Source organism: Corvus hawaiiensis, chromosome 16 (assembly GCF_020740725.1).
Source record: "Corvus hawaiiensis isolate bCorHaw1 chromosome 16, bCorHaw1.pri.cur, whole genome shotgun sequence".
NCBI classification, from domain to species: domain Eukaryota; kingdom Metazoa; phylum Chordata; class Aves; order Passeriformes; family Corvidae; genus Corvus; species Corvus hawaiiensis.
This window is the reverse complement of record NC_063228.1, coordinates 16117727-16141823: the sequence shown is the minus strand read 5'-3', so window position 1 is coordinate 16141823 and position 24097 is coordinate 16117727. Positions and strand designations below refer to the sequence as shown.

At 45.3% G+C, this 24097-nt stretch overlaps 1 protein-coding gene across 6 annotated transcripts in view; it reads right to left on the bottom strand.

The window, feature by feature from the left end:
- Positions 1-3701: 3701 nt before the first annotated feature.
- TBC1D24 (TBC1 domain family member 24) overlaps positions 3702-24097 on the bottom strand; it is a 32531-nt gene continuing 12135 nt past the window's right edge. For 5 of the 6 annotated variants that reach the window (XM_048320518.1, XM_048320521.1, XM_048320520.1 and 2 more), the window contains 7 exons: positions 21381-22415; positions 19158-19175; positions 14630-14788; positions 13615-13678; positions 11565-11660; positions 9329-9563; positions 3702-7719 (listed from right to left, as the gene is read on the bottom strand). In XM_048320518.1, coding sequence (XP_048176475.1) covers positions 7565-7719; positions 9329-9563; positions 11565-11660; positions 13615-13678; positions 14630-14788; positions 19158-19175; positions 21381-22339 — 1686 coding nt within the window. In that variant the 5' untranslated portion in view covers positions 22340-22415 and the 3' untranslated portion in view covers positions 3702-7564. The remainder of the gene's footprint in view (positions 7720-9328; positions 9564-11564; positions 11661-13614; positions 13679-14629; positions 14789-19157; positions 19176-21380; positions 22416-24097) is intronic. The other variant, XM_048320523.1, reaches the window with a different exon arrangement.

The following is a 24097-nucleotide window of genomic DNA, read 5'->3' as shown; positions in this document are numbered from 1 at the left end:
ACAAGGAAACACGGATCCAGCCCCAGCAAGCGGGCTCCAGCCGCATGAGGGACGGACCTCGGCAGAGGTCATGAGACCATTCAGGCCAAAAGCTTCTGCCTGGAGCGTGTTTGTGCTGGTTTGTGGGACAAGAGCCTGCCCTTCCACTTCCTTTGGGCAGCCCTGGACCCTCTTCTTTGCAAACAGCTCTCAGGACAGCCCAGGAGCTGGAACCAGTTCTGATCCAGAGAATAGGCCGGAGCAAACATCTGCTCCTACCAGCCAAAGGAGTAGCACATTTCCCTGCTAAATATGGGCTAGAAATGCTCCCCAAGAGGCCAGCCTGAGCTGGAGGCATCTCCAACACTGTCAGAGGGCAGAGCACAAGGCAGGCAGCTGGTCTGGAGAGGTGCTCCCACACTTCCTTGGAAAGCCCTAACTTGCCCCTGCCTCCACCCCAAGGCTCTGTCAAAGACATTAATAAGATTTCTTCAGTGAGCCAGTTATTCCTCCTGTGGTTTCCACTTCTGCAATTTCAAAAATCTGTTTGTGAGTCTGTTATTGCTCATGAGGGAAGAAAGCCATCCTGAGGAGACCCGCACAGGATGGGTCTCAGGAATTCTGGGAGCTGTGGCCCTGCAGTTCTTAAGTTGAACTCAGCTGAACTGCTGAGTTCAGTTTCCGAGCTGGAGTCAACCCTGGGGCACAACACATGGTGGGCTGCAAGGAAAGCCATGACTCTGGGAAATGCTTTGCCCCACAAGAGCACAGTACCCTGCAGGAGCTGTGGCTGGTGTTCTGGAGTACAAGAAAAGTCTAATCAACCTGAGAGAGGGGTTATGACTGGTGGTTAGGCAGATCCTTACAGGAGCATCCACAAGTATTTCTGTGAGCTGTTGAACTGCTGAAATCCATTTTCCTCTGGCTTTGGCTCAAGGGTGGGTAACTGGGTGGGATTCTGCTCCCCAGCAGGGTTCCAGCCCTGCCCCAGCCCTTCCCTGTGGGAAGCAGTGCTGGAGTTCGCTGCCCGGTTCTGTGAAACAGGCAGCCAAACCTGGGGAAATTTAGATCTCTGAGACACTGCTGCCCCTTTCCCCAATAACTTGGTTTGAGTGTGGCCATGGGGAAGTCCTGCAGCATTTTGGCTGTGGAGGCAGAGAGGAAGCCCAGTTCCACTGTTCCAGCGTGCCCAAGGGTTACCCTGTGGTCCAGGTGAGGGGAGCGGGTGGCTGTGGAGTGCTGTGCCACAGACACACAGCTGCTCATGGCAAAGCTCCGGGGTGCCAAGGACTGATGCAGATGTGCCCCTCCTGCCAGCTGGCTGCCAGAACCTGGGCTGCAGGGCACCACAGCTCAGCAGGAACCTCATGGCCACTGGCCTTGTGCTGCTGGAGCTGGCAGAGCTATCCTCAGCCAGGTGTGATTTGCTGTGCAAGAAGCCCATGGATGTACACCTCGACCCAGCTCAGCAGTGACAGCTGGTGGAGTTTCAGCCCTAAACCTCCCTTGAACAAAACTGGACAAGTTGCTGCTCTTCAGGATTCACAGTGAGCCACCAACCTCGTTTGAATTGTGGTCTTTCTTAGGCTTGAATTCAGAGCCTCATCAAGCTGAGTGTGCCAAGCACAGCGTACTCAGACCCCTGCAGCAGGTAAGGATGCAAAAGGGAAAAAAAAATGTTCTGGGAGGGGGATTGGTTCCCTGCAGCACAGCCAAGAGCTTCACAGAGTGAGGGGGCAAGAGTGGGTCTTCACACAAACCTGGAGAAGTTTAAGGAGGAGGATTTCACAGCACAAGGAGGACGCTTAAGGAAGAGGAATAGGCTGTGCCCCAGCCACCGCCAGCGGGAGAGTTCTGGCTGCAGCCAGCTGGGCTGCTGAGCTGGTGCAGCCAATGCCAGAATGCTCATGGATTGAAAACGTGTACTTCCAGTCATTTATGGGACAGAGCATCATGCAGACTGGGGGGATGAGGTACTGATCACTGGCTTGCTGGGCTTGCACTTTTCCCCATGGGTTTCTAGAGCTGCCTCCTTCATCTCACGGCTGATGGATCAGGAGGATGAGCCCAGTCAGAAACCCCTCAGTCAATGGCACATAGAGGGCACAGCCATAACTCTGGAGGACATTTAACCATGGAAAGGGAGGTGACTCAACATGCAGGCCACGGACTGAAGCTGTGTCAGCAATGGGAGGGTTCAGGGCAGGCCTGACAGTCCTGGTGCCTTATCTGCCCTTGCCCAGTAGCAGCCAGCAGCAGGTTTGCAAGGCAGGAACAAACACGCTCTGCTTTTCCCCAGCTGAAGTCCGGACCCAGCTCCACCCAAGAGCTGTTTGTGTGGTCTGAAATCAGTCAGCAGCAGCCTTTGGCACCAGAGCATAGCCAAGGAGCGGAGCCACAACCCACCCAGCGGCTCAGGCACAGGCTCTGCACCCACAGCAGTGCTTGGGAAGGGTGATAGCAGTGCAGGGCTGGAAACACCCAGTGAGGGGCTTGAAAAAGCAGGAAACCCTTGAAATTTGCTGCCAGAGGCAATGTTGTGTCACAGCTGGTTATAAAATATCTTTCAAGGAAGCAGGTGTCTCTGAGACATTTACATAAAAGCCTGTACAAATCCAGAAAAAAAAGCACAACTGGCAAACATCAGGCTCTTCTCACACTGCAGCAGCACAGCAAGACACAGCACAGCCCTCCTTCTCCAGTTCAGGCTCCTGCAGCTGCTACCAGCCCTGAGACATCATCCAGGACCTTCCCACCACCATGCTTTCCAGGCAAGACACCAAACTTCTGCTGCCTGATGCAATCAAGCACATTCCCCTCTCAGGTCTCAGCCACTGGGTTAACAGCAGCTGCGAGGTCCCAAAACAGCTGCCAGCACTGCTCAGCTCCTCACGGTCCCTCACTTACACCTTCCTGCTACTAAGCACTTCGTGATTAAGTTTACAGCCTTTAAGGGAGCTGTAAAATTGTGATTTATGGTATTTAAGGCTCAGGTCACCTCTGGAAACCGTGTGAAGAAAGCCCTTTTGGATTGCAAGGAGGGATTTACTGGTGATGGAGGCACAAGACCAGGCTGAGAGGAACCTCTAGTGGCCATGGGCTTCCTGTGCAGCAAACCTCCTGGCAGTGCAGAGCTGGCTGGAGAATCATCTGGGAATTGTTTCTGCCAGCTCAGCAATCCCTTTTCCACACTGCATTGCCTTAAACCACAGCTCTGCTCTTGGAAATGTACAGCAGCACGGGAAGGCCAGATTTGTGTATGAGGTGGATAGAGTGGGGTGGGAGATTTTTGGGGGAAAAACCCAAATCCCTTCAGCCTGACAGCAGTTTAAGTTCCCAAATTTAGTGGAATTCCACATTTTTCATTCACATCCTTGATAACTGCATGGTCTGATTGTGACTTACAGACGTTGGTGGCCAGAGGACACCCCTAAGCTCCATTTTAAACCTAGGCTGGGGCAAACCATGCTCCCTGGCCCTGCAAAGGGAAGAAAGCTCACGTCAGAATTTGCCAATCTAGAGACTTCACAGTCAGTTTGACACCTGATCTCGGGGAAGTCTTGTGAGATCCAAAATGATCAGGAACTGTGTAACCACCTCATCACAGCGAGAGTTCTGTCAGAGAACACATGCTCCAAGGTTTCTCTCAGTTTCAGGGTGCCTTTTGCTATGAGCTCTACAGGAAGGAAAAGACCAGAACAAAGGACAAAGCTAGCAGCCTCCACAGTCAAATACCTTTAATATAATCCAAGATTCTGCACAGTGACAAAAATACCATTGACGTAGGGCAGTGATTCCAAGATAGGGTAGAAAACCAACTCAGCAGCACATCACCACTCATCTGAAAAAAACATCACCCCAAATAGTACACACACACTCAACCTGACTATGAATAGTCTGAAATTCATGACAGAGAGTTGCAGAAGAGCCAGGTGCCCACGCCTTGGCTGTACCCAACAACCTGACTCAGTGTCACTCGCAGGAGCTGAGCTCTTGCAGCGCCACGGTCGTGGGTCAGCTCCTGGCTGTGGCATCAGTGTCCCTATGGGCAGAGGAGATCACGCCCCACCAAAAATGAAGATGGATTTCCAAGGACAAAGTACACAATTTCAATACACACACGAAGAGCAGTTGGTGGATCTGCACGTGTCACCCCTCTGTGGGTCACCACAGATCTCTATTGGCATGGTTTAACTCTTCAAAGAACAGTACTGGCTCCCACTCCATTTTGACTTCAGATATGTCACCAGAGAGAAAAGGAGAGTTTTTCCCTTCCCTTTGCTAGTTTACCTCTATTAACAGGAGACTGATTAACGTGCTTCATCAGAAGAAGGAGTGTGCCAAAGTGCAGGAGCTGCAGGAAAGACAGCTCAGGTGCAGTGAAGTCTGTCCAGCCTGGCTGCAGCTGGATACAGTTCCTGTGGCCTGCAAACAGCTTGGCTGCTATTTACAGTGAAGTCAGGTTTCTGATGTCAGGAGTTTCTAATCTGTTCAGCCTTCAAGGAATATGACAAAGCAAAAAGCAGCTTCTCAGGACAACACAGACGCTCTCACAGAACTGTGGCGGCCAATGCCCAGCCCACAGCTCCCAGCCCAAGGCCCAGCCTGTGACTCTGGCACTCTCACTGCTGCCAGCAGGACCACAAACACGGACTACAGCCTCCTTCAACAGCTGTTCAGAGCTGCAAGTAACAACCGACTAAAGCACTTCATGGCTGGAGTACTTGAGAAAACCACTTTCTGATAAGATGCCCCTTGTAGTCATTGTCTTCAAAACCAGCCTGTGGCCTCCACCTCAAGAGCTTTGCATGAAACAAAGGGTTCAGACTTTGATATACAGTTGGTCAGCAATAACCATTAACTACACAGACAGGAAAAATGCCTCTTTGCTACTGGAAAGATGACCAAGTCAAAACGCTCTTCTTCTAAGGGGTCTCACAACCACAATGGGGATGATGGCTGAGGATTTGCACATGACAAGGAATATCCATTTTTACTGAGCACAAGGACTGTGTGAAGTTGCTGCAGAACTGCTCTCCCTGGATTACTGCAGCTTCCTGCTCATCCAGGCTACTCCACTTCAAACCACACAGAGCAGTCCCACAGGGTGGCTGTGGCAGGGCAGTGCTTTATCAAGCCAAACCAATCCCGTGCCTGGTGTCCAGTACTGCTCCTTGGCTTCTCACACTGATTTCCTATGATGAGTTTCTGAGCAACCAGGAGTTATTTTGGATTCCAAACACCCAAATCACTGTGCAGCAAGAACAGAGCAGGGAAAGGAACATGTTTCTGAGGAATGTTTCTTAGACACGGCTTAAGACAAGGTATTGACATAGCGGCATCTGGCAGGGATGGGAGCGAGGCAACCCCATCACACTGCCAGGTGCAGCCAAGTTTTTGCAGATAAAATTTATTCATTTGGAGTAGAACATTACACTCCCCCAAATCCTACCAACACACAGCTCCAGGGAATTTCTGACAACAATCTGGAAATTAATACTATTCTGTTTCTGACTTGTTATTTGTTCCCAAGGGCACCTCCTCAGACTAGCTCAAAAGAGGAGATGCAAACAAAACTGAAATCCTACCTACACTAAGGAGAACCTACACTTTTGGAATGATTTCTTCTGTCAGAGGAAGCTTGTGGGATACCTGCAAGGGCAAAGTGACACGGGTGGCTTGGAAAAATAGAAGGCAGCATCAGGTAGTGTTTGCAAAGCGCCAGATAAGACTGAGTTCTTCCACATCAAAATACATCAGTATAACTGAATTACCTCTCGCAGTTCAATCAAGCTTATGGAAAACCTGAGAAAACACAACTGGGCAGAACTCCCAGCGTGGGAGGGAAGAAAACTTGGGAGGCCCAGTGCTGACTCTCAGACAGGGTGAGAGAATCCACTGCAAATCAAATGGTGCAAAAGACATCTTTAAATTTTTCTGCACATAGGATAATTTTTCAAAGAGTTATTTTGACAAAAATTCAAAATGGCACCTTAAGCAGCAAATCTTATTTTTGCTGAGTTTGTTCACATACTCTGCAAGAGACAACTCTTTACCAAGCCATGAGGTACTGTCAAGGCTGGCAAGCTGGACAAGCCAACATGACCAAAACATCACCTCTGACCTCTGAATATGAATGTGACCCTGTCCAGCCTAGCTTTTAACATTATTAGTTTTTATTTTTTCCTTTTAGTGAACTTTAAGCTTAAGTAGCAATAACATTAAGTAGCAATCCCACTCTACAGCAATTTTTTAGATTGAACTGTTTAGAAAATCAGCAATTTCTCTTTCCCTTCATTTTCCCTGTTGTGATAAATCTTACTAGTGAGTTACTCACTGAAGCTTTGGGCATCCTGTTGTATGCTCTGGACTATTCATTGATGTTTATGTATTTGTGCTTCATGTGGGAGAAGTTCCACAACAGCTAGTGCAATTTTTGGATAAAGACACTGGGGAATTGCCTCCAGACATCACATGCCACAGGGCAGGCCTGCAGAGAACATAGGAATGCTCAGGAATGAGCAAAGCCTCTTTGCATCACCCAAACCCTGCCACAACATACAGGACTGAAACTGTTAACTTCTCATCAAGGATCTCATCACTGGGAAGACATCTGGAGAAACAGTGCTGCCTCCAGTTCTCCCGGGACACTCGTTCACTCCCAGATTTCCCTCCAGCCTTCCTTTCTTCACTTGTGGGGAGAGAATTAAGTTCTGGTTATCACCACGTCTAATTCCCTGAACACACAGGGATATCAGCACAGCTATTTTCAGATTTAAAGCTTCATTTCAGCTCCCAGGAAAGATGAGGAAAGGAATATTTCTGAGCACTGCAGATACTCTCTGGCTCTCAGCTGCCTGACACAGGGAGTCACTCTGAAGTCATCATTCTGATACGGAATAGGAATGTAAACAAAATCAAGACTTGGGAGATAACACTGTCCAGCTTGGATGCCTTTCTCAGAGGCAGACTGCTCAAACAAACGCAACTGGAACATGTCAAAGGTTTTGTATAAGAAGATCAACAATCATGGTTTTGGTGTGAATGAAGAGCTTCCTAACTTAATGATACTGATTTGTCTGCACAAAGTCTGCTCATAGGAGAGCAGTGATTTTATGAACTACTTGTTCTATGTCAAATCTGAGGTCACTAGTGCTCCCTGTGAGCAGACATTCGATGTTCCTGGCTCAGGCCAGGTACTGGTGCCAGTGGCTCAGAGCTCTGCAGCACAGCTCAGCCAGGGCTGTGCCTCTGAGGGGCTGTGGACTCAAACCTGTCCCATGACTGGGATCTGTATCCATCTAGCATGGGTCTGAACCCATCACATTTTCATTTTTACCAACAGTCCCTGAATACAGATCTCTAGAGGTAAAGGGACAAAGAGTTAACCAGATACATTTCTTCACCTTGACCTGTCTTAAATAAAATAAGAGTAAACAACTAGGCCTGCATCTGAGTGCACCACTTAGGAATGACTTGCAGCACTGAGCCCAGCAGAAAGGATGTTCTAACTTAGTTCCTGCATTGGAATTTACCTTGGGAATCCTTGGACAACTGAAAAACTAGTTGATTAATGATAGTCACATCAACCATTCATGGTGTCCCTGAAGCCCCACACCTCCAGGATGGAGATTTGGAAGCTTTCAGAGCACAGTGGCTGGTTATTGAAAGTGTTGCAGTGGCTGGTTCTCCCATGGTTCAGATCTGCATCGAGGTACAGAGCCTGGCCATCACCACCTCCTGGGAAGAGACAAAGACAGGGTGATGATGTCTCTGCATTTCTTGGCACGGGAAACAGCTATACCAAGACTTTAGTGCCTGTTGTCTTCAGGTGTAACAGTATGGGATCAAATGCATAGGTTTTGAATGATAATATCAGAACTGGATGATTTCTTTTAATAATAATAAAGAAAAGTAATGCAACTCAGTAAGAACAAAAACTACCTGCATTTAAGATTTGTATTTCAGTGCTGGGGGATATTGGAAGCTACAACTGCAAATTTTCCCTCCAGTAAAGGAAAACCAAATAATTCTGTTAGCAGTCAAAAATCAAAGCTGGGAGAAGAACAAGATCAGTAAGTAACAGCACTGGCTTGGTCTTCTAATTCCCTATAAAACACATAAGAGTTAAAAGCATTTCTGTTATGTGTGGGTCTATGTCAAGGTTCACAAAGATCTCAGTCAGAAAATGCAGAGAAGCGAAAATAAAATAAGACAGAAATGTGTTAGGACAACAAAAAGGAAGATTCCCAATTGCTTACTGGGCAGCTGTCAAAGAACAGTTACTAAAGCCATGTGAAGAATCAGAAGGGTGAGCATTCTGGTCCACAGCTGGAGCTGTGTACAACATTCACTTCTATGTCTCTGCTACCCAAGCCTGTATCTCTTCTATTACCACCCACAGTGCAGTAAATATAAGCAACTCCCTTACCTAAGGCTGAGAGGAGGACCTGGTGGGACACATGACACTCTACACCTCCCTGAGAGGAGGGTGGAACCTGGTGGGGGTCGGGCTCTGTTCCCAGGGAACAAATGACAGGACAAGAGGAAAATGCCTCAAGCACCAGGAAAGATTTAGGTTGTGTATTGGGAAAATTTCTGCACTGAAAGGGCAGCCAGGCATTGGAACAGGCTGCCCAGGGCAGTGGTGGAGTCACCACCCCCAGAAGTGTTCAAAACCCATGCAGATGTGACACCCAGGGACGTGGTTTAGTGGTGGCCTTGGCAGTGCTGGGGTAATGATTTGACTCCATGGCCTTAGAGGGCTTTTCCAACCTAAACAATTCCATGATTTTATGGAATTAGAGCACATGCTGCTAAGTGGGAGATTAGCCAACACTTGACATTACAGAGGACATTACAGGCTGGTTGCTCTCCTAACAAATGTCAAGTAAAGATTTTTGAGAAAATCTCAACTATGATTTTAGATCTGTTCCTTGTAAATCCCATTTAGGTGACAACTTTACTAAGCAGACTTTTGCCAAAGTCAGCAGCACCACAGATCCAATAAAGTTCCTGGAGAATTAACATGTTTTATAGTTTACTCTGTGTTTCAAAACTTTTGATGCAAAGTAAGCTCCTTTTTGAGAACTACTTCTCATCGTGAATTAGGCAGTATGAAGGAATGGCTGTGCATAAAGCCATGAGTTACTCTCTTCTCTAAAACACTTGTATGCAAGTTCTCCCACAGAAAATTTTGGTTGGGAAATGACGTCAGGTTTTGGGCAATTCTATCTCTACCTGTAGTGATACTGAAATAGATAAAGGGGTCAGGTGTATTTACCATGTATCTAAGGTGGACAGGAAGAGCTGGGGAAGGATCTGTGCTCGAATTCTCACACTGACTCACCTACAATGATGCACTCGCTGCTGCCAGCCATGAACATGGAGGCTGTTTTGGAAGGCAAGTTGAAGTGCCGAGCTGCTAAGAAGGGAGAAAGGCGATCTGAGGGGTCTGAGGGGATGCTGCTGGAAGAAAGGGTGCTGGAAGCTGGTTGGGTGTGGTTTTCTGTCTCTGATCCAGTCGAGGCCAGCTCTGGGTGCTTTATGATCACCCACTCGTAGCGTTCCACTTCTGGCTGCAGCTGCAGAGAGGCAGAGAAGGGCAGAGCTGACGTTAGTGTACACACACTACAGAGCTCTGCTCAGAAAAGAACATTCCAGCCCCTCAGTCTCCACCTGCACAGTCAGCAGTAAAGATTGGATCAACCCGTCTTTTAGGCCCGATGTTAAATCCTTTATTCCTTTGCTTTTTAGGTGGTTGAAGAAATGAAGCAATAATTTCTGAGTTAACTTATGATATCTCTCATCTCTACATCATCTCTCTCTACAACTGTTTAAAAGGAGGGTGGAGCCGGTTGGGGTCAGGCTCTGCTCCCAGTGAACAAGAGCTAGACAAGAGGAAATGGCTTCAAGTTGTGCCTGGAAAGGTTTAGATTGGATATCCTGAAAATTTCTGCACTGAAATGGTTGTCAGGTACTGGCAGAGGCTGCCCAGGGAAGGGGTAGATTGACCATCTGAATTGGTTTTGCACGGCTGGTTTTGGGTAGCGGGGGGGCCACAGAGGTGGCTTCTGTGAGAAGCTGCTGGAAGCTTCCACCATGTCCAGCAGTCAGTCCCTGATGGCTCTGAAGATGGACATGGCACTGGCCAAGGCTGGGCCGGGTAGAGATGATGGTAACGCCTCTGTGATAATGAAGGAGGGGGAGGAGGTGCTCCAGCTGCTGAAGCTGAGATTCCTCTGCAGGCCGTGGTGAAGAACATGGGGAAGCAGCTGTGCCCCTGCAGCCCCTGGGGATCCCCGGGGGATGCAGAGATCCACCCGCAGCCCCTGGGGATCCCCGGGGGATGCAGAGATCCACCCGCAGCCCCCGGGGATCCCCGGGGGATGCAGAGATCCACCCGCAGCCCCCGGGGATCCCCGGGGGATGCAGAGATCCACCCGCAGCCCCTGGGGATCCCCGGGGGATGCAGAGATCCACCCGCAGCCCCTGGGGGAGGTGCCCACGCCGGAGCGGGTGGATGCCTGCAGGAGGCTGTGATCCAGGGGCAGAGCCGGTGCAGAGAGAGGGCCCTGCTCCCAGGCTGGAGCAGCCTGGCCTCGGAGGACTGCACCCCGTGGAAGAGTGACCCACCCACGGTGCAGCACTTTTGGAGGGCTGTTTGCCCGTGGGAGGGACTCACGGTGCAGCAGGTCGCAGGGAGCTGCTGCTCGTGAGATGGCAACTCTCACGTTGGAGTTCACGGAGAACTGTCTCCCGTGGGAAGGGACCCCACGGTGCAGCAGGGGGAGGACTCCTCTCCCTGAGCAGCGGAACAAACCCTCGGGTGACGAACTGACCAAACCCCCCACCCGCTGTCAGTGGGAAGGAGGGAGGGGTTGGAGGGGGAAAAGGTGTTTTAAGGGCTTATTTCACTTCTCATTATCCTCCTCTGATTTTGTTAGTAATAAATATACTTTGTACCTCTAAGTTGAGCCTGTTTTGCCTTTGGAGTGCTCTTTCCCAGTCCTTATCTCAACTCATGAACCCTTCCTTAAATTTTCTCTCCTCTGCTCAGCTGTAGCAGGGGATGGTGAGTGAGTGGCCTTTGTCGCGTTTGGCCAGTGTCAAACCATGACACCATCCTCAGAAGTGTTCAAAAAATGTGTGGATGTGGCACTCCTAGGAGCATGGGAACAAAGCAGTGAAGCTCTTCACAGTGTTGAAGCAGTATTGAACAATGTCATTAAGGGCTGGGTTCAGCCACAGTTGTGAGTTATTATGGTTTGTTTATTGTTAGCACTGCCTGGCCAGGCCTTTGAGGCAGAAGAGTGAACATGACCGTAGTGCTGCGTTGGTGATTGGACCTCATGATCTTAAAGGTCTTTTTCAACCTTGATGATTCTATGATTTTTTAAGAAAATATTCTGTGCAAGGGGAGAAAGAGCCACCAGAAAACTTACAAGCAAAACTTTTCCTCCATATTAAGAGTTCAAGAAGCTTTATAAACTAGGAAGGCATGTAATCCAGCCTCTTTAAGTGGAAGGTAACCAGTACAGTGTTTCTGTCTTGGTACTGGGCAGCAACAATAAATTTTTACTCACCCTAAACACAAAGCACTCCCCAGTTCCAAAGAAACTCAGCTTGTTCCCTCCTCGCCGGCGCTCGCTCCAGTCAGTGGACAGGTAAGCCCCACAGACCTGGCACAGAAAGCACAGTCAGGCTTCCCACTGAAGGAGAAAGAGTGTTCAAGCCACTGACACTGACATTTCAGAGGCCAACACTGCAGGCTAAAGTTTAGTTTGAGTTTCAGAGTCTCTGTATCAGTAGATTAAAGCAGCACAAGTACTTATACCTAAAGACAGATTTAAACTGCTTTAATCTACCAGTGGTTACCTCTAAATCCTAAGAGTGTCATAAATTATTTCATACCGCTGATGCCTTAAGGGAGAAATTTTCTAACACGACCCCAGGTACCAAACCATAGATCATTCCAGGCCTGTACAGCCTGACTCCTACTCCCTCACTTTGGCATTCAAAGCAGCAGTGTTGTCCCAAGTTACAGTATGAGCACCTCTGCCTGAACACTTTTTGGTCAAACAGTGCCCTTGGTGGCTTTCTTACACTTCAAAGTGTAGGTTAAAGCCAGCTTAGCTAAGCTAGTGCTGAACTAGCTCAGATATTTAGAGCAGCCACTCAAACCACATAGGGGCCACTAGTTCCCAATAAGGAGAAGCACCCTCCGAGGGCTGAGCTGGTCTCTGGAGCCTTCTGTTTGCACAGAACTTTTTGCTACCAGCAATGCACATCCCTGCCAAGTGCACACAGAGGAAACAATGAAGCTCCAAGAGTGGGATGAAAGCATCTGTGCTTTTTTTCCCACAGAAACGAGAAAAACAATTAGGATTATACAGATTTGTTCTAAGGTACATTCGCTGATTAGCCTCCATGAGCATTACAAGCAGAGCTCCTAGGACAAAATTACTGAAGATCAGATTTGTTTTGTATAGATAAATCTGTATTTAGATTTAAATCTAAATTTAGATTTAGAATTAAATCTGAATGACCCAGAAGTCCATTTGATGTGATGTGCCTGATGGGTATGAGAGGCAGAAAATCAGAAGGCAAATTTTCTTCATTCTAAAAGTTAACTATAGATATATGAATAAAGGATGAACAACCCTTTGCAAAAACCCTCCAAATCCATAAGCACGAAGCAAAACTCCCCATATTTTTCTCCTTTTTTTTTTTTTTTTTTTGGCTAATACATGTTTTTAGAGGGGTAAGAAATAAACCATCTTATAAAAACTAGAATCCCTTATAAAGCCAGACTTTTGACAGGCTCCAAGACAAGAAGCAAAATAATTGTTCCCCCTCTACCCTGTAGACACCAGGGACATTCTATAAGCCACTGGCATCTCAACACAGGCCTGAATGGCCAGAAACCACAGAACTATGAAATGGCCCGGAGAGTGAGCATTAGGTAGATGTAAATAAGAGTAGAAATGGGCTTATCCATGGACAGTCATCCTGCAGAGATACAGGCAGGAATAAAGCCCACAGGCTGCAATAACAGCTTAATGTTATATACAGAATATTTGGAAGTCATGTACAGTGGCACAGACAACACCACCATTACAGGAGCAGAAATAAGGCACCTGTGTGCACTCCTCCTCAGGTTCTCAGAGCTTCCTTGGCTTATTTTTTTCCCAATCAAGAATGAGATGAAGCTAAGGCTTTTGTTTTCACATCATGTAGTTCAACATTACTCATACCATTTAAATTCTGCTACATTCTCTCCTCATGTCCTTGAGAAAATGAAAATATCTTTTATGAATCATAACTTTAGCACAATTCCCACTCTGTCCCTCTGATTCTGCATTTCAGTCTGTCCAAGAGCAAAATGAGCTACTCTAGTCCATCACTCCACACTACTTGCAAGAGAAAAAGCAGTTAACCAAGACCTGATTTGCAAGGTCTACCCAAGAAGGCATAGTCCTATAACCAACAAATAGAGTAATTTAAAGCATGGGTTCTTAAAAAACCAAAGCCAAACCTTGCTTATTCATTTTATTGTAAACAGCTGTGTGTTGTAATACAGCATTACACAGTGCCCAAACCCCAACTTAATCACTTGTCTTTTGCCTCACTCACCTCTTTTCCTGTTGTCTTGATGAGGAGCAGAGTTGGTTCATGTCCCTCGCTGTGGGAATAGAACCTGAAGTGCAGAGCACAAACAAGTGAGCACTTGACTGCCACCAGCTGCAGCTCCTTTCCTCATCATGTCAGGCACCACCTCCTCCTCCAACTGATGCCATGGCAAAAAACATCTGAAGACTAAGAATATTCCTGCAAATACTTTATACAGTCCATGTAAATAATACAGCTGAGTGTAAATGAATACTATTAAGCAGTTGTTCTCTACCCAGTCCCCTGTACAGTTTATGTCTGAAGAATAACTAGAAGCTTACCTAGATTGACTGCAGCATTTTACAGCATTTTGAATTAAAACAACCTAAAGGATTGTGAAACAACCTAGAGGACTGATGCCTGTGTCTGAAGGGCTTTAGGTGTTCATGGAAATTAACCGGGATGCATTCTCTTTGCTTCCTTTTGCTCTTCCTCGTAGGCACATGAGGCTGGGAGAGCAGGTCACTCCCAGCCTCAGCACCTCAGCTGCTGATGGCACAGTCATTATTACGAGTTACAGGGTTATAGTCTTCTGTACCAAGTGCCAGGACAACTCATATCTAGTTTATCTCACTTAAAAAATCAAACCAATCAGACACATAGGTAATTTCCAGTTTCCAGCTCTCTTCCTCCTTGCACCAATTTGAATGTGTTTATCTATCAAAAGCGCCAGCAGAGCAGCCACTGAGTTAAACCATTCAAACCCTTAAAGAACCAGACTCAGACTAGCAGAATCTGTGAACTGATCCAAGTTTGACTTTTCCAATTGATCTTGAACAGTTTAAAATATTCTGGCATATGAAATATCCCAGTCAAATACTGTAAGCAACAGGAATTTGTCACATTTATATTCCAGCGTTAATCATATTCTTCAGATCAAGTTCTGACTAAGCATGTCCTTTTTGTCAATCCAGCAAACACTTCACCAGTTGCTCCTTTCTGCCCTACAGCAGAGAAGAGAGAGGAAGGTTTTCCTTACCTGCTCAGACTACAGCCATGTTCCAAGGTGGTGAAAAGCAGGAGGGGCTGGCACAGTGCAAATCGCTCTGGGATCCACGACCAGATATCCCGCATCTCCTTCACACTGACAATTTCTGACTTGAAGTTCTCAGCATGAACTGCCAAGTGCACATTCTGCCTGAGAAATACAATACAAAACATTGAGAAGCAGTAATTTAACAAGTTTTGGATTACAGAACTGAAACATGAGAAGGCAGCTGAACACTAACAGGCTCCAGTAGATAAATTATTGGTCAAAGCTCCAGCCCACGGGATTAGACGGCCATGACCTAGTGAAGGTAATAAACTACTGCAATTTAACATCATACTCAGGGGCAGAGATCTGGCTTGACTGAAATACCTGTTCCTCTGTATGGCAGCTGTGGCTTGCACCTTTACACACAGAGGACACAACACTGAGTCACTAAAAATGACCATGGCCTTGTATTTGCTGTTTGTTACAGTCTCACTGGCACTTGTATTTAAGGACAGAGAACACCTAAACAAACAGCCAGGACCTGAGAAGAAGGGGTAGTATTTTTTCTACCTCTGAAGTCCTGCCTGTATCATGGGATTAGAGAATTCCTAAACCCCTCAGAAACTTTAGAGGGATCAGTATCACCAGGGTAAGAAATTTTAATCCAAGGCAAATATTTGAAGCTTTTGAGAAGTTCCACCTCTTAGAAACATGTCATTACCAATGACTTCCACTTCATTAAGAACCACAAATGTTCTTGGGATCATGGTTACAGATAGCCTGAAAACATTAAGGAATGCTAGACACTGATACTGGGAAGGAAATCCCTGTATCCCCCAGAAGGGTCTGATACAGTTACAAGGATTGATTCACGGCTTTTAAACACTTGAAGGTAACAATTACCACCATCTTAACCAGCCTTCATTTCTCAGATCAAACAAGCACACAAATCCAGAGCCTGGGGATTAAATGTTAATTAAATGTTCCACAGTCTATGTTAAATGCTTAAAATGCAATGGTGACAGCCAAGGACACAGAATTTACACAAGCCACTGAATTACTGGGCAGCCAGGTGTTAAATAAAGCTTTAGCACTTTGCTCTGCATGCAAGGGTTTGAGTGCAAGTATTTGCCTATTTCTGATGGGTTTTTTTTGACAACTACACATTTCTTTTCTCTCAGTTTCATGATCAATACTGGATCTGGATAGCTTAGCTCACTCCTTAAAACACACAAAATATATAACTTTTTAATTTTTCATGCTCCTAGTACCAAAAAATCAGCAGCATTTGCACCGTGCTGCAGAGCAGTGCTTGCTTGGAGACACTGGGAACTGCTTTCTGGAGTTCACTGGAGGTGCCTTAGTGTCAGCATTTCGAATGAAGTGACTCCTTAGGTCATTTCAAAAAACTACTAAAATTACTGCTTCTTTTAGCCAAATGAATGAAATCAGTCTTTGCATTGCTACCCTGAATTATTTAATGCAAGGAACTTCTGTGGGAACTTCTATTTAAGCAAGCTGTAACAATTTATGGGTTTTAAAACTTACAGTATCACTGACTAGGGAAATTATTTGTACTTTTAAACACATCAATCTGAGGCAAAGGAGAGATCCATTGAAACAAAGCATGAGCCAAGCCTTGAACCCCCATGTCCAGAATCTTACTTTAGGTCTCACCCTCTGTGTTCTGTCAGGTCTGCAGCTAAAACTGGTGTCACTACAGAACAGAGCTGAGAGACAAAGCCTTGGTTTCAGTCCAGCAGAAATTAAGATTTTTTCCCCCCACCCCACACTTAAGGAATTAAAAAATATTGAGGGCAGTCAACTGTTTATTAGAATGAATTTCCAGTGGAAAAGCAATGATGATAAATAGGCTAAGAGTTAATAATGAACATCAAAACAGATTCAAATTTACACTTCAAGCAAGCCTCAGAATTATTTGCATACCTGGTCTGTACATTTTTCACACTTCTGTGAGCTGTTTGGGCAACTAAACTTCAGTTCTTTTTTCTAAAGGGCTCTCACACTCAGGGTATCTTTGCTTTTGCCTTTGTTCCTTCTCCTGGCTACTCTGAACTGCTGATTTACAGCCTCTCCTACCCAAACCCCACTCAAAGCCTGTGTTCAGCAGCATTCTGAACACATCCCTTTCAGTGCTCTGTGACTTTCCACAACTCTTCCATGCAGATAGAATATCACCTTTTCAAACAGATCTTTCTAATTTACTAGAAAGCATTTACCACTGTATTGGCCATTTAAAACTGAACCAGGCATACAGGTCCTGCCCTTTGAATATCATGGTAAATCATTTTATATTTAATGGTACCCTCTAGTTAAACCAAAGAACGTGGCCAAAGAATGTGAAACAAAATGACCTGCTATTTCCCAGTAACAAATCACAGTTGCACATGGTTGAGACCGAAACCTGACCCTGTGTTGAGAAGTGTCCACACACAGCCTGCACCTATTAAACCAAACTCCACACTGCTGAGCAAAAATACAACTTTTTGGGGGGGATTCCAGAAAATTGCAACTAGTTACAAATATCTAATCTGTATTAATTCTCTTATTTTTGACAGTATTTCTCTAATGACACTGAAAATCATCTCCTTCAGTTTGGCAGTTGCTTTTCAAAGTAGTAAATTAGTGAAAATGAACAGAACCCGAGTGGGCTAAGAAAAAATCCAAATGTTTTGGTTTATATTCATTGAGAAAAATTAAGTTTAGCCTTCACACTCCACTCCTTTCAGGGTCATCTGTGAAAACACTGTAGCTTGAGAGAACAGTAAATTTGGACAGCATTAAAGTGTACCACTAGAACTGAACAAATTCAGAAGATTTTACCCTGCATTAGTGTTTTCCTCAGTTACCGGGATCAGCATGACAACTTTCGCATGATTGCTGATGTTGGAAAGACTTGTTCAACTGCTATTATTCCAAGAAATTAGATTTGAAAACCAGCACAATTAATGTTTAACAAAGCAGCATTTGCTAATTTCACAGGAACGTTGTTTTTCCAGCTATATCATTAATACAATGTGCTTCAGAGACCTCAAAGTTCCCAAAGGTAAAGCCAAGGCTGGGGACATGCAGCAGCAGCTGCCACAGTGAATGTGCCCTGTATTATTCAAAAAACAACAAATACCCAACTCCAAAGACTACTCATTGAATTACACCTTCCTGCTCTTCTCTGGCTTGGGTCAAATCTTAGAGGAGATGCATCATCTTTAAAATCCATCATAATTTCAGTGAGGGCATAACTGTGTGGTAAAAGGAGATTTCCTTTTCAGTCATAAATAGCAATATAAGTAATTTATGGTATATAAGCCTGAAACCTAATCCTGTGTCCAGATCAGTGTCAACAGACACCCTGCATCTCCTAAGTCCCCTCAAACCCAAACTGCTTCCTAGCATAAATCAAGGCTTTCTGCTGCTTTCAGAACAACCTAACTGCAGTAAAATAATACACAGATGCTGAAGATTTGCTTGACTGGGATTAAGAGCCTGCTGATTTATTAGAGGTAAAATCCTCAACACAGAAGTTATGGTATGAAACATGCTTTGCCAAGTCTCTTAAGATGTTCTTTCAAAGATGAAAACATGAGGAAGTTAATTCCAACTTTGATTTTATAAATTAGTACAAATATTAGTGTGCATCACTCACTAAAGTTAACTCAGGGCACCTGCAGCAAGGCCAGAGGATTCTCAAAGGCATGAATTCAAACCCAAACATCTGTGGTATTTAATACTCACAGGGCAGCCTTTCCCTTTCCAAGCTGTCTGCTTATCAGGTATCACAATCCATTCACTGGGTTTTGTTCTTCAAGATTTACTTTTCAGGCCAAGACTTGATAAACGACTTCATTAACCACTAATGCTCTATGGCTGAGTAACTCTGACCTCCTTGACACAGAAAAAGAGTCTTGTCTTCTCGATTCTAAAAAAACCCTACCTACTTAAAAATAAATATAATCTACTATGAATAGAGACAGGTCACTTTTAGGAGTGTGCCAAGTTGGGATCAGTCCAAAATCTTTCCAATTAACTGCAGAAAGCTGCCAAAGAAGATAAAAGGTTGACTGTTTCACATCTAATGCAACAGCATATACCAGGTTTGGATGTGGGATGATACCTAACAGCTCTTCTGAGCTGCTATTTCAGATGTTTTAAAAAAATTACACTTTTTCTTCCAGAGTAGAAAGGACTCTTATTGTAATGGCCCTTTATAGCCATAACCATAATCCCACCATGTACAGTACTCTTTCCCACTCTGGAAAACACAGGTGTATTGCTGTCTGAAGTGCTGTGCTGACTCCTTGGGCCCGCTATCCCTTCTCTTACAGCTTTGCAGGTGCTGTGAACTAACTTTGCAGGAGGGTATTCAGGAGATGTGGCACAGCAACTGGGTGCTCTGATTGCTGCTCTGCTTCTCCTGCCCCAGTGTTAGGAATATGTGACGGCCTTGGACAAAATAACAAGCCAAAGACAGCAGAAATAAGCAAAGTGCAAAGACTCAAGTGTTTTAACCTACCTTTTGGGAGGTGCAAGACTGCAAACAGGAGGGGTGCGGTGGAGATGGAATGGACAGAAGGAGAACGTACAAGGAGAAAGACAAAAAAGATAGAAAAGATCAGTGACTTCTTACATCCATGACAAAGTGAGTGAAAGAAGCCTGGAGAGAAACAAAGCAAGGTTTGATTTGAGTCACCAAGCACTAAAAAACAATCAGACAGGTTAAAACATTTCTATTTCTATTTTCCCCCTTTTTTGTTATGTGATGGGAAAATAAATTATCTTCTTCTTGCACAGGCCAAACACAGCTGGAGAAGAGAACTCACTGGCACCCCATGGAGCCCTGGAGAACTGCTCACTTCTCCTGCCCTTCCATCTGCCCAAACTGGGACCCAAACAGAGCCAAGCTCCCAGCAGCACCATACCTGGGGACACTGAGAAATTTCAGTGGGTTTACAAAGGTAGCCAAGAGAGGATGAAATGTTTTCAGTAGCAGTTCTGCCTGGCATAGAAGTAACTACTGGCTTTATTTGGGTATATTACTGTATTTTGCCTTGAAAGTATCACTGTTGTGAGTGAGAATTTCTCTGCAACATTTAACACAGCAGGAGCTTGTGGAGTGTCTGTGGTTGGTTGATCTATATTTTCTTTTTTTTTTGGTAGATTTAAATTATTTTTTAAATTTTATTTTTATTTAAAGCTCTCATTCTGTTTTAAAGAATACACTCAGGATATTACAACTCTCCTGAACTTCCTAACAGGAAGAAAAGACACAATGGGGGAGTCAATATTTTGTTACAAGTCTCAAATACAATGATATGAACTGTCCCCAGTGTGGCAATCCAGTGGCTAAAGGCCTTGAAATATTTGAGACTGACAAGAAAATGCTGAAACCGATTGTAAACCAAGCTGTGAGTCTAAAAAATTAACCCTTGGAAGAGACCAGGGGGATCTTTACATGTACGTAGACACATGAGGGAGGTTCAGCTAACATTTATGTTATCTTTTAGGCTGAAATGTACTGAGTATGTATTGCCATGCCATGCAAAGGTATCTGTTTGCAACTACTCTAACTAACTCTGCAGTTGGCTGGAAGATCCTACTACATCAGTGGAGATTTAGAGAAAATGAGATTGTGCCTCTAGAATATCAGGTTCTAGATATCACACTCCCTGACCCAGGGGACTTTTAGAAGTCACCTCTCTTCAGAGGGCAGGGCAGTTCATAAAACTGTCCAACACTTAAACTTAAGAGTTCAAAAATAGTTGGGAGAAGTTTTCTGCTGTCAGAGGCCTCTGGAAAAACAGAACATGCACCACTTACCTGCACATACATTTGCACTTGCCAAGATGCTAATTTTGTTCAGATTAATACACTGCTGCCTTTTCTATATCCATCAAGAGGCTTTTCAGCTAAGTTTTTTATTAGTATGACTTTTACTGTCACATCAGAGCAGGATTTCATTCACTGGCTTCAGAGCTGGTTCTTCCTCCCCTTACTTCTGAGAAGAGCTTGTGATTCCAGAACAGTTTCTTGGATCCGTATAGTCACTCTTCTCTTCCACGGTTCTTTCAAAATTATTTTTTTCTAATAGCACATGAACCTATCCCAAAACAGGTTAACTCCTACCTGTGAGTACTATACACTTGACTTCCAGGAGGCTTGCAGTCTAATTTAAAAAGTAACCTGTAAATAAGACTTATTTCTTCCTTGCTCGGTTAAAACAGCTCCTCAGTCAGCCAAAATGTTTCCAGTTGTGAGAGTGCCTTACACTAAAGAAACTGCTGAATTCACAGTACTGGGCAGCATCAAATTGACATTTTATACAAATACTATCATATTTAAGAATCAATTTTCACATTTATTTGGGTGTGTTTCTTCCAAGTAATTTATCAGTGTTTTTTCCAACTTTGCTAAAACGCCTTTTAGTTTAAAACCTGCTTATGAAACACACTTTTGAGATTTAACACTTGTAATTAATATATACTTGCATAAATTCAGTACTGAACATGCTGCAAGAAACTTCTGTTCCTCTTGTATCATAACACTTCAGTTACACTTCCCATTACAATCCCAGCAATGCTTGAGTTTGGAGCTGCTGAGTTTTCCTGCAGAGAAAATGCATCAGCAGACACCAGCACGCACCAGTGGAGCTTCTCCACCAGTCACCCAGGGCTGCCTGACTGCTCCACACACTGGGAAAACTCGGGAGATTGCTCAGGTTACCTGTGCTGAGTCCTACCTTTTCTGTTTGACCGTGATGCCCTTCTGTTGCAAAGCCTTCTCGTTGGCCATCTGCAGGAGTTGGATCTCCTTCCGAGAGAAAAGGCGGATAGCAAAGGCCTTTTCCAGGAGCCTCTCTGGGGACACCGACTTGGCGATGTCCCTCACGAAGGCTCGAATGTCCTGCTGGATGCTGTCAGACTCCATGGGCTGCCCAGCTCTGACTTTATGAAAGAATTTCAGAAGAGCCAGTGCGACACGATAGAGAACTTTGTACCCTTCCACCAGGAAGACGTCGAAGACCCGTGCGATGTATGCCATGGGCAGCTCTCCGAAGAGCCACCGCTGCCAGTCCGAATACACCTCCAGCACGTCTTCGGACACGGCCACCATCAGCTTGTGGGCTGCCTGGCAGTACTTGTTCACCAGGTCCCCAAAGGTCATGCAGGAGGACTCGAAGGCCAGGAAGGTCTGGTCGATGAGCCGCTTGGATGGGTCGTTGCAAGCCAGGATGCGACAGACCTGCTCGAAGCACTCGGCCTCGTCCTTGCTGTAGTGCAGGAGCAGCGCGATCACCGAGGGCAGCGCGGGGCAGAACGAGATGTCTGGGAACTGATTGGAGATGCACAGAATGATTTTCCTCACGGCCCCGATGCCCTCGGCGTTCAGGCAGTACGTGGGGATCAGGCTGTTGTCCACGAACTCCGGCAGTGGAAGGGAGCTGCTGCTGCGTTTTCCTATGATCTTCACCACGATGTCCCGGTACACGTTTGCATCCGGGGTCACTGTGCGGCATGGGATATTGCTGATGAGTTTGTGGTACACTTTGGCTCTCAGAGAGTGGTTTTTGGCCCAATAGCCCTGCCGGGCCAGCTGCTTGAGCTCGTGGAAGTCCGTGCAGGTGAGCTCTTTTGTATCCTGGCTCTGGGCACTTACATCCATTTTGTCCCAGTCCACAAAGCGGCTGTATTCATCCATGGCTCCAGGAGAAGCAAATCACATAAATCATGAGAACAGAGACCTTAGTTAGTCATTGACGGACTCTTGGAATTTTCTGCAAAAGGAAATTTGAAAACCAGAGGTTTGAGTAACAGATAATCTCTTATTTTCTTTATGAACACACATATGTACATACTTGTTCCTGCAATGGCAAAACTGTTTTCTAAAGCAAAGAAAGTTAAAGATGCCTTTTTATTTTTCAGCCAAACTTTTCTTCCATTCTGTCAGTAACTCCTACTGCAGTAATTGATCAAAGGCCAGCCCAGAGGCTGATCCTGAGGACATCTCCCTAGAAAATTAATTTCCCTAACTGAAAGCCCAAGCTGAGGCATGGACCTTTACGTTAACATCTCACTTAAGAGAACAGAAGACTCCCACCGCAAAAAGATATATTGCAAAGTATGTTCAATTTGCAATCTCTCTTTGCAATTCTCTGGGGAAGTATAAGTGAAACTTGTACTAGAGATGCAGTCTCACAAGTAGTGTATGCTGCTCTGAGACTGTGCAGCCAGTGAGAAGAGATACTGTGCTCCTACTAACCACAGCCATGTCCTCTCAGTAATTTCTTTGGGCTGGTACTAGCACTTGTGTGACCACACAGTCACTGAGATTAGCTTGTTAATCTGGTACAATTTTTCTTTTTCATTGGATAAGTAAGACTTCTTCATGGAAAGGGTGGTCAGACATTGGAATAGGCTGCCCAGGGAGGTGGTGGAGTCACTGTCCCTGAACAGCGTTCAAGAAATATCCCTGGAAGTGTTCAAGAAATGACTGGATGTAACATTAGTGCTCTGGTCTAGTTGACAAGGTGGTGATTGGTCAAAGGTTGGACTCAATCTTGGAGGTCTTTTCCAACCTCAGTGACTCTGTGTGCAGCTGTACAGTCAGCCAGATCATTGCTAGTACCAGAAGAGACACTTGTACAGGACAAAACTCTGCTTCCTGACTGCAGTACAGGGTCAAGTCAGCTTCAAACACCTTCATTAAAGCACTTACATTTTCTAAGTGCTGCTCTGGATGCTGGCCATGCCCTGTCACACAGGCACACAACAGCTCTCCCATTGGAGATGCCACAGACATCTTTGTGACAGCACTAGGAGCTGAATCATCAGGTTCTGGCCTCTAGTGCCTCATACCACGTTTACCTGATCTACCAGCTGGCTCCAGGTTCACAGCACACCTGTGTCACAGCAGAGAGTGTTGCTGTGACCACTAAAGGCCGTATCCAAACTGGCTTTAATCAGTCAGTGCAAAGCCAGAAGGGGACACACAATAAATTCCACTATTGCAGCAGGTCTGCCCAGGGCTGGAACCTCTGCCCATGTGCCCACAGTGTTGAACTGAAGCTGGGAACATGGCTGTGAATGCTGCACACTCTGCAAAGCCAGACAGCCCCTATAAAATGCAACAGGCCTATAAAACTGTTTTGTCCAATTAAGACATTATATAGCAAGGTTAAGTCAATGAAAATATTTACTGAAAGGCTTCCAAAGAACCCTTAGTCATTCCTGTATTGATGGACTGAAAAATGCATGGAACTTGACTTTTATCAGCATGGTCTTCCATAAATCAGGTGCTTTAAAATGATTTGAAACTCCTAAGGTAGATATACCATCAAGACAGGATCTCATCCTCATAGCTTCACCATAAGAAAGTAAATAAAACATTTTGCCTGAAGCAGCTGTATATTTAATCCAGACAGTTTTAGATTCTGAGTAAATGCTAACCTGGGTATTT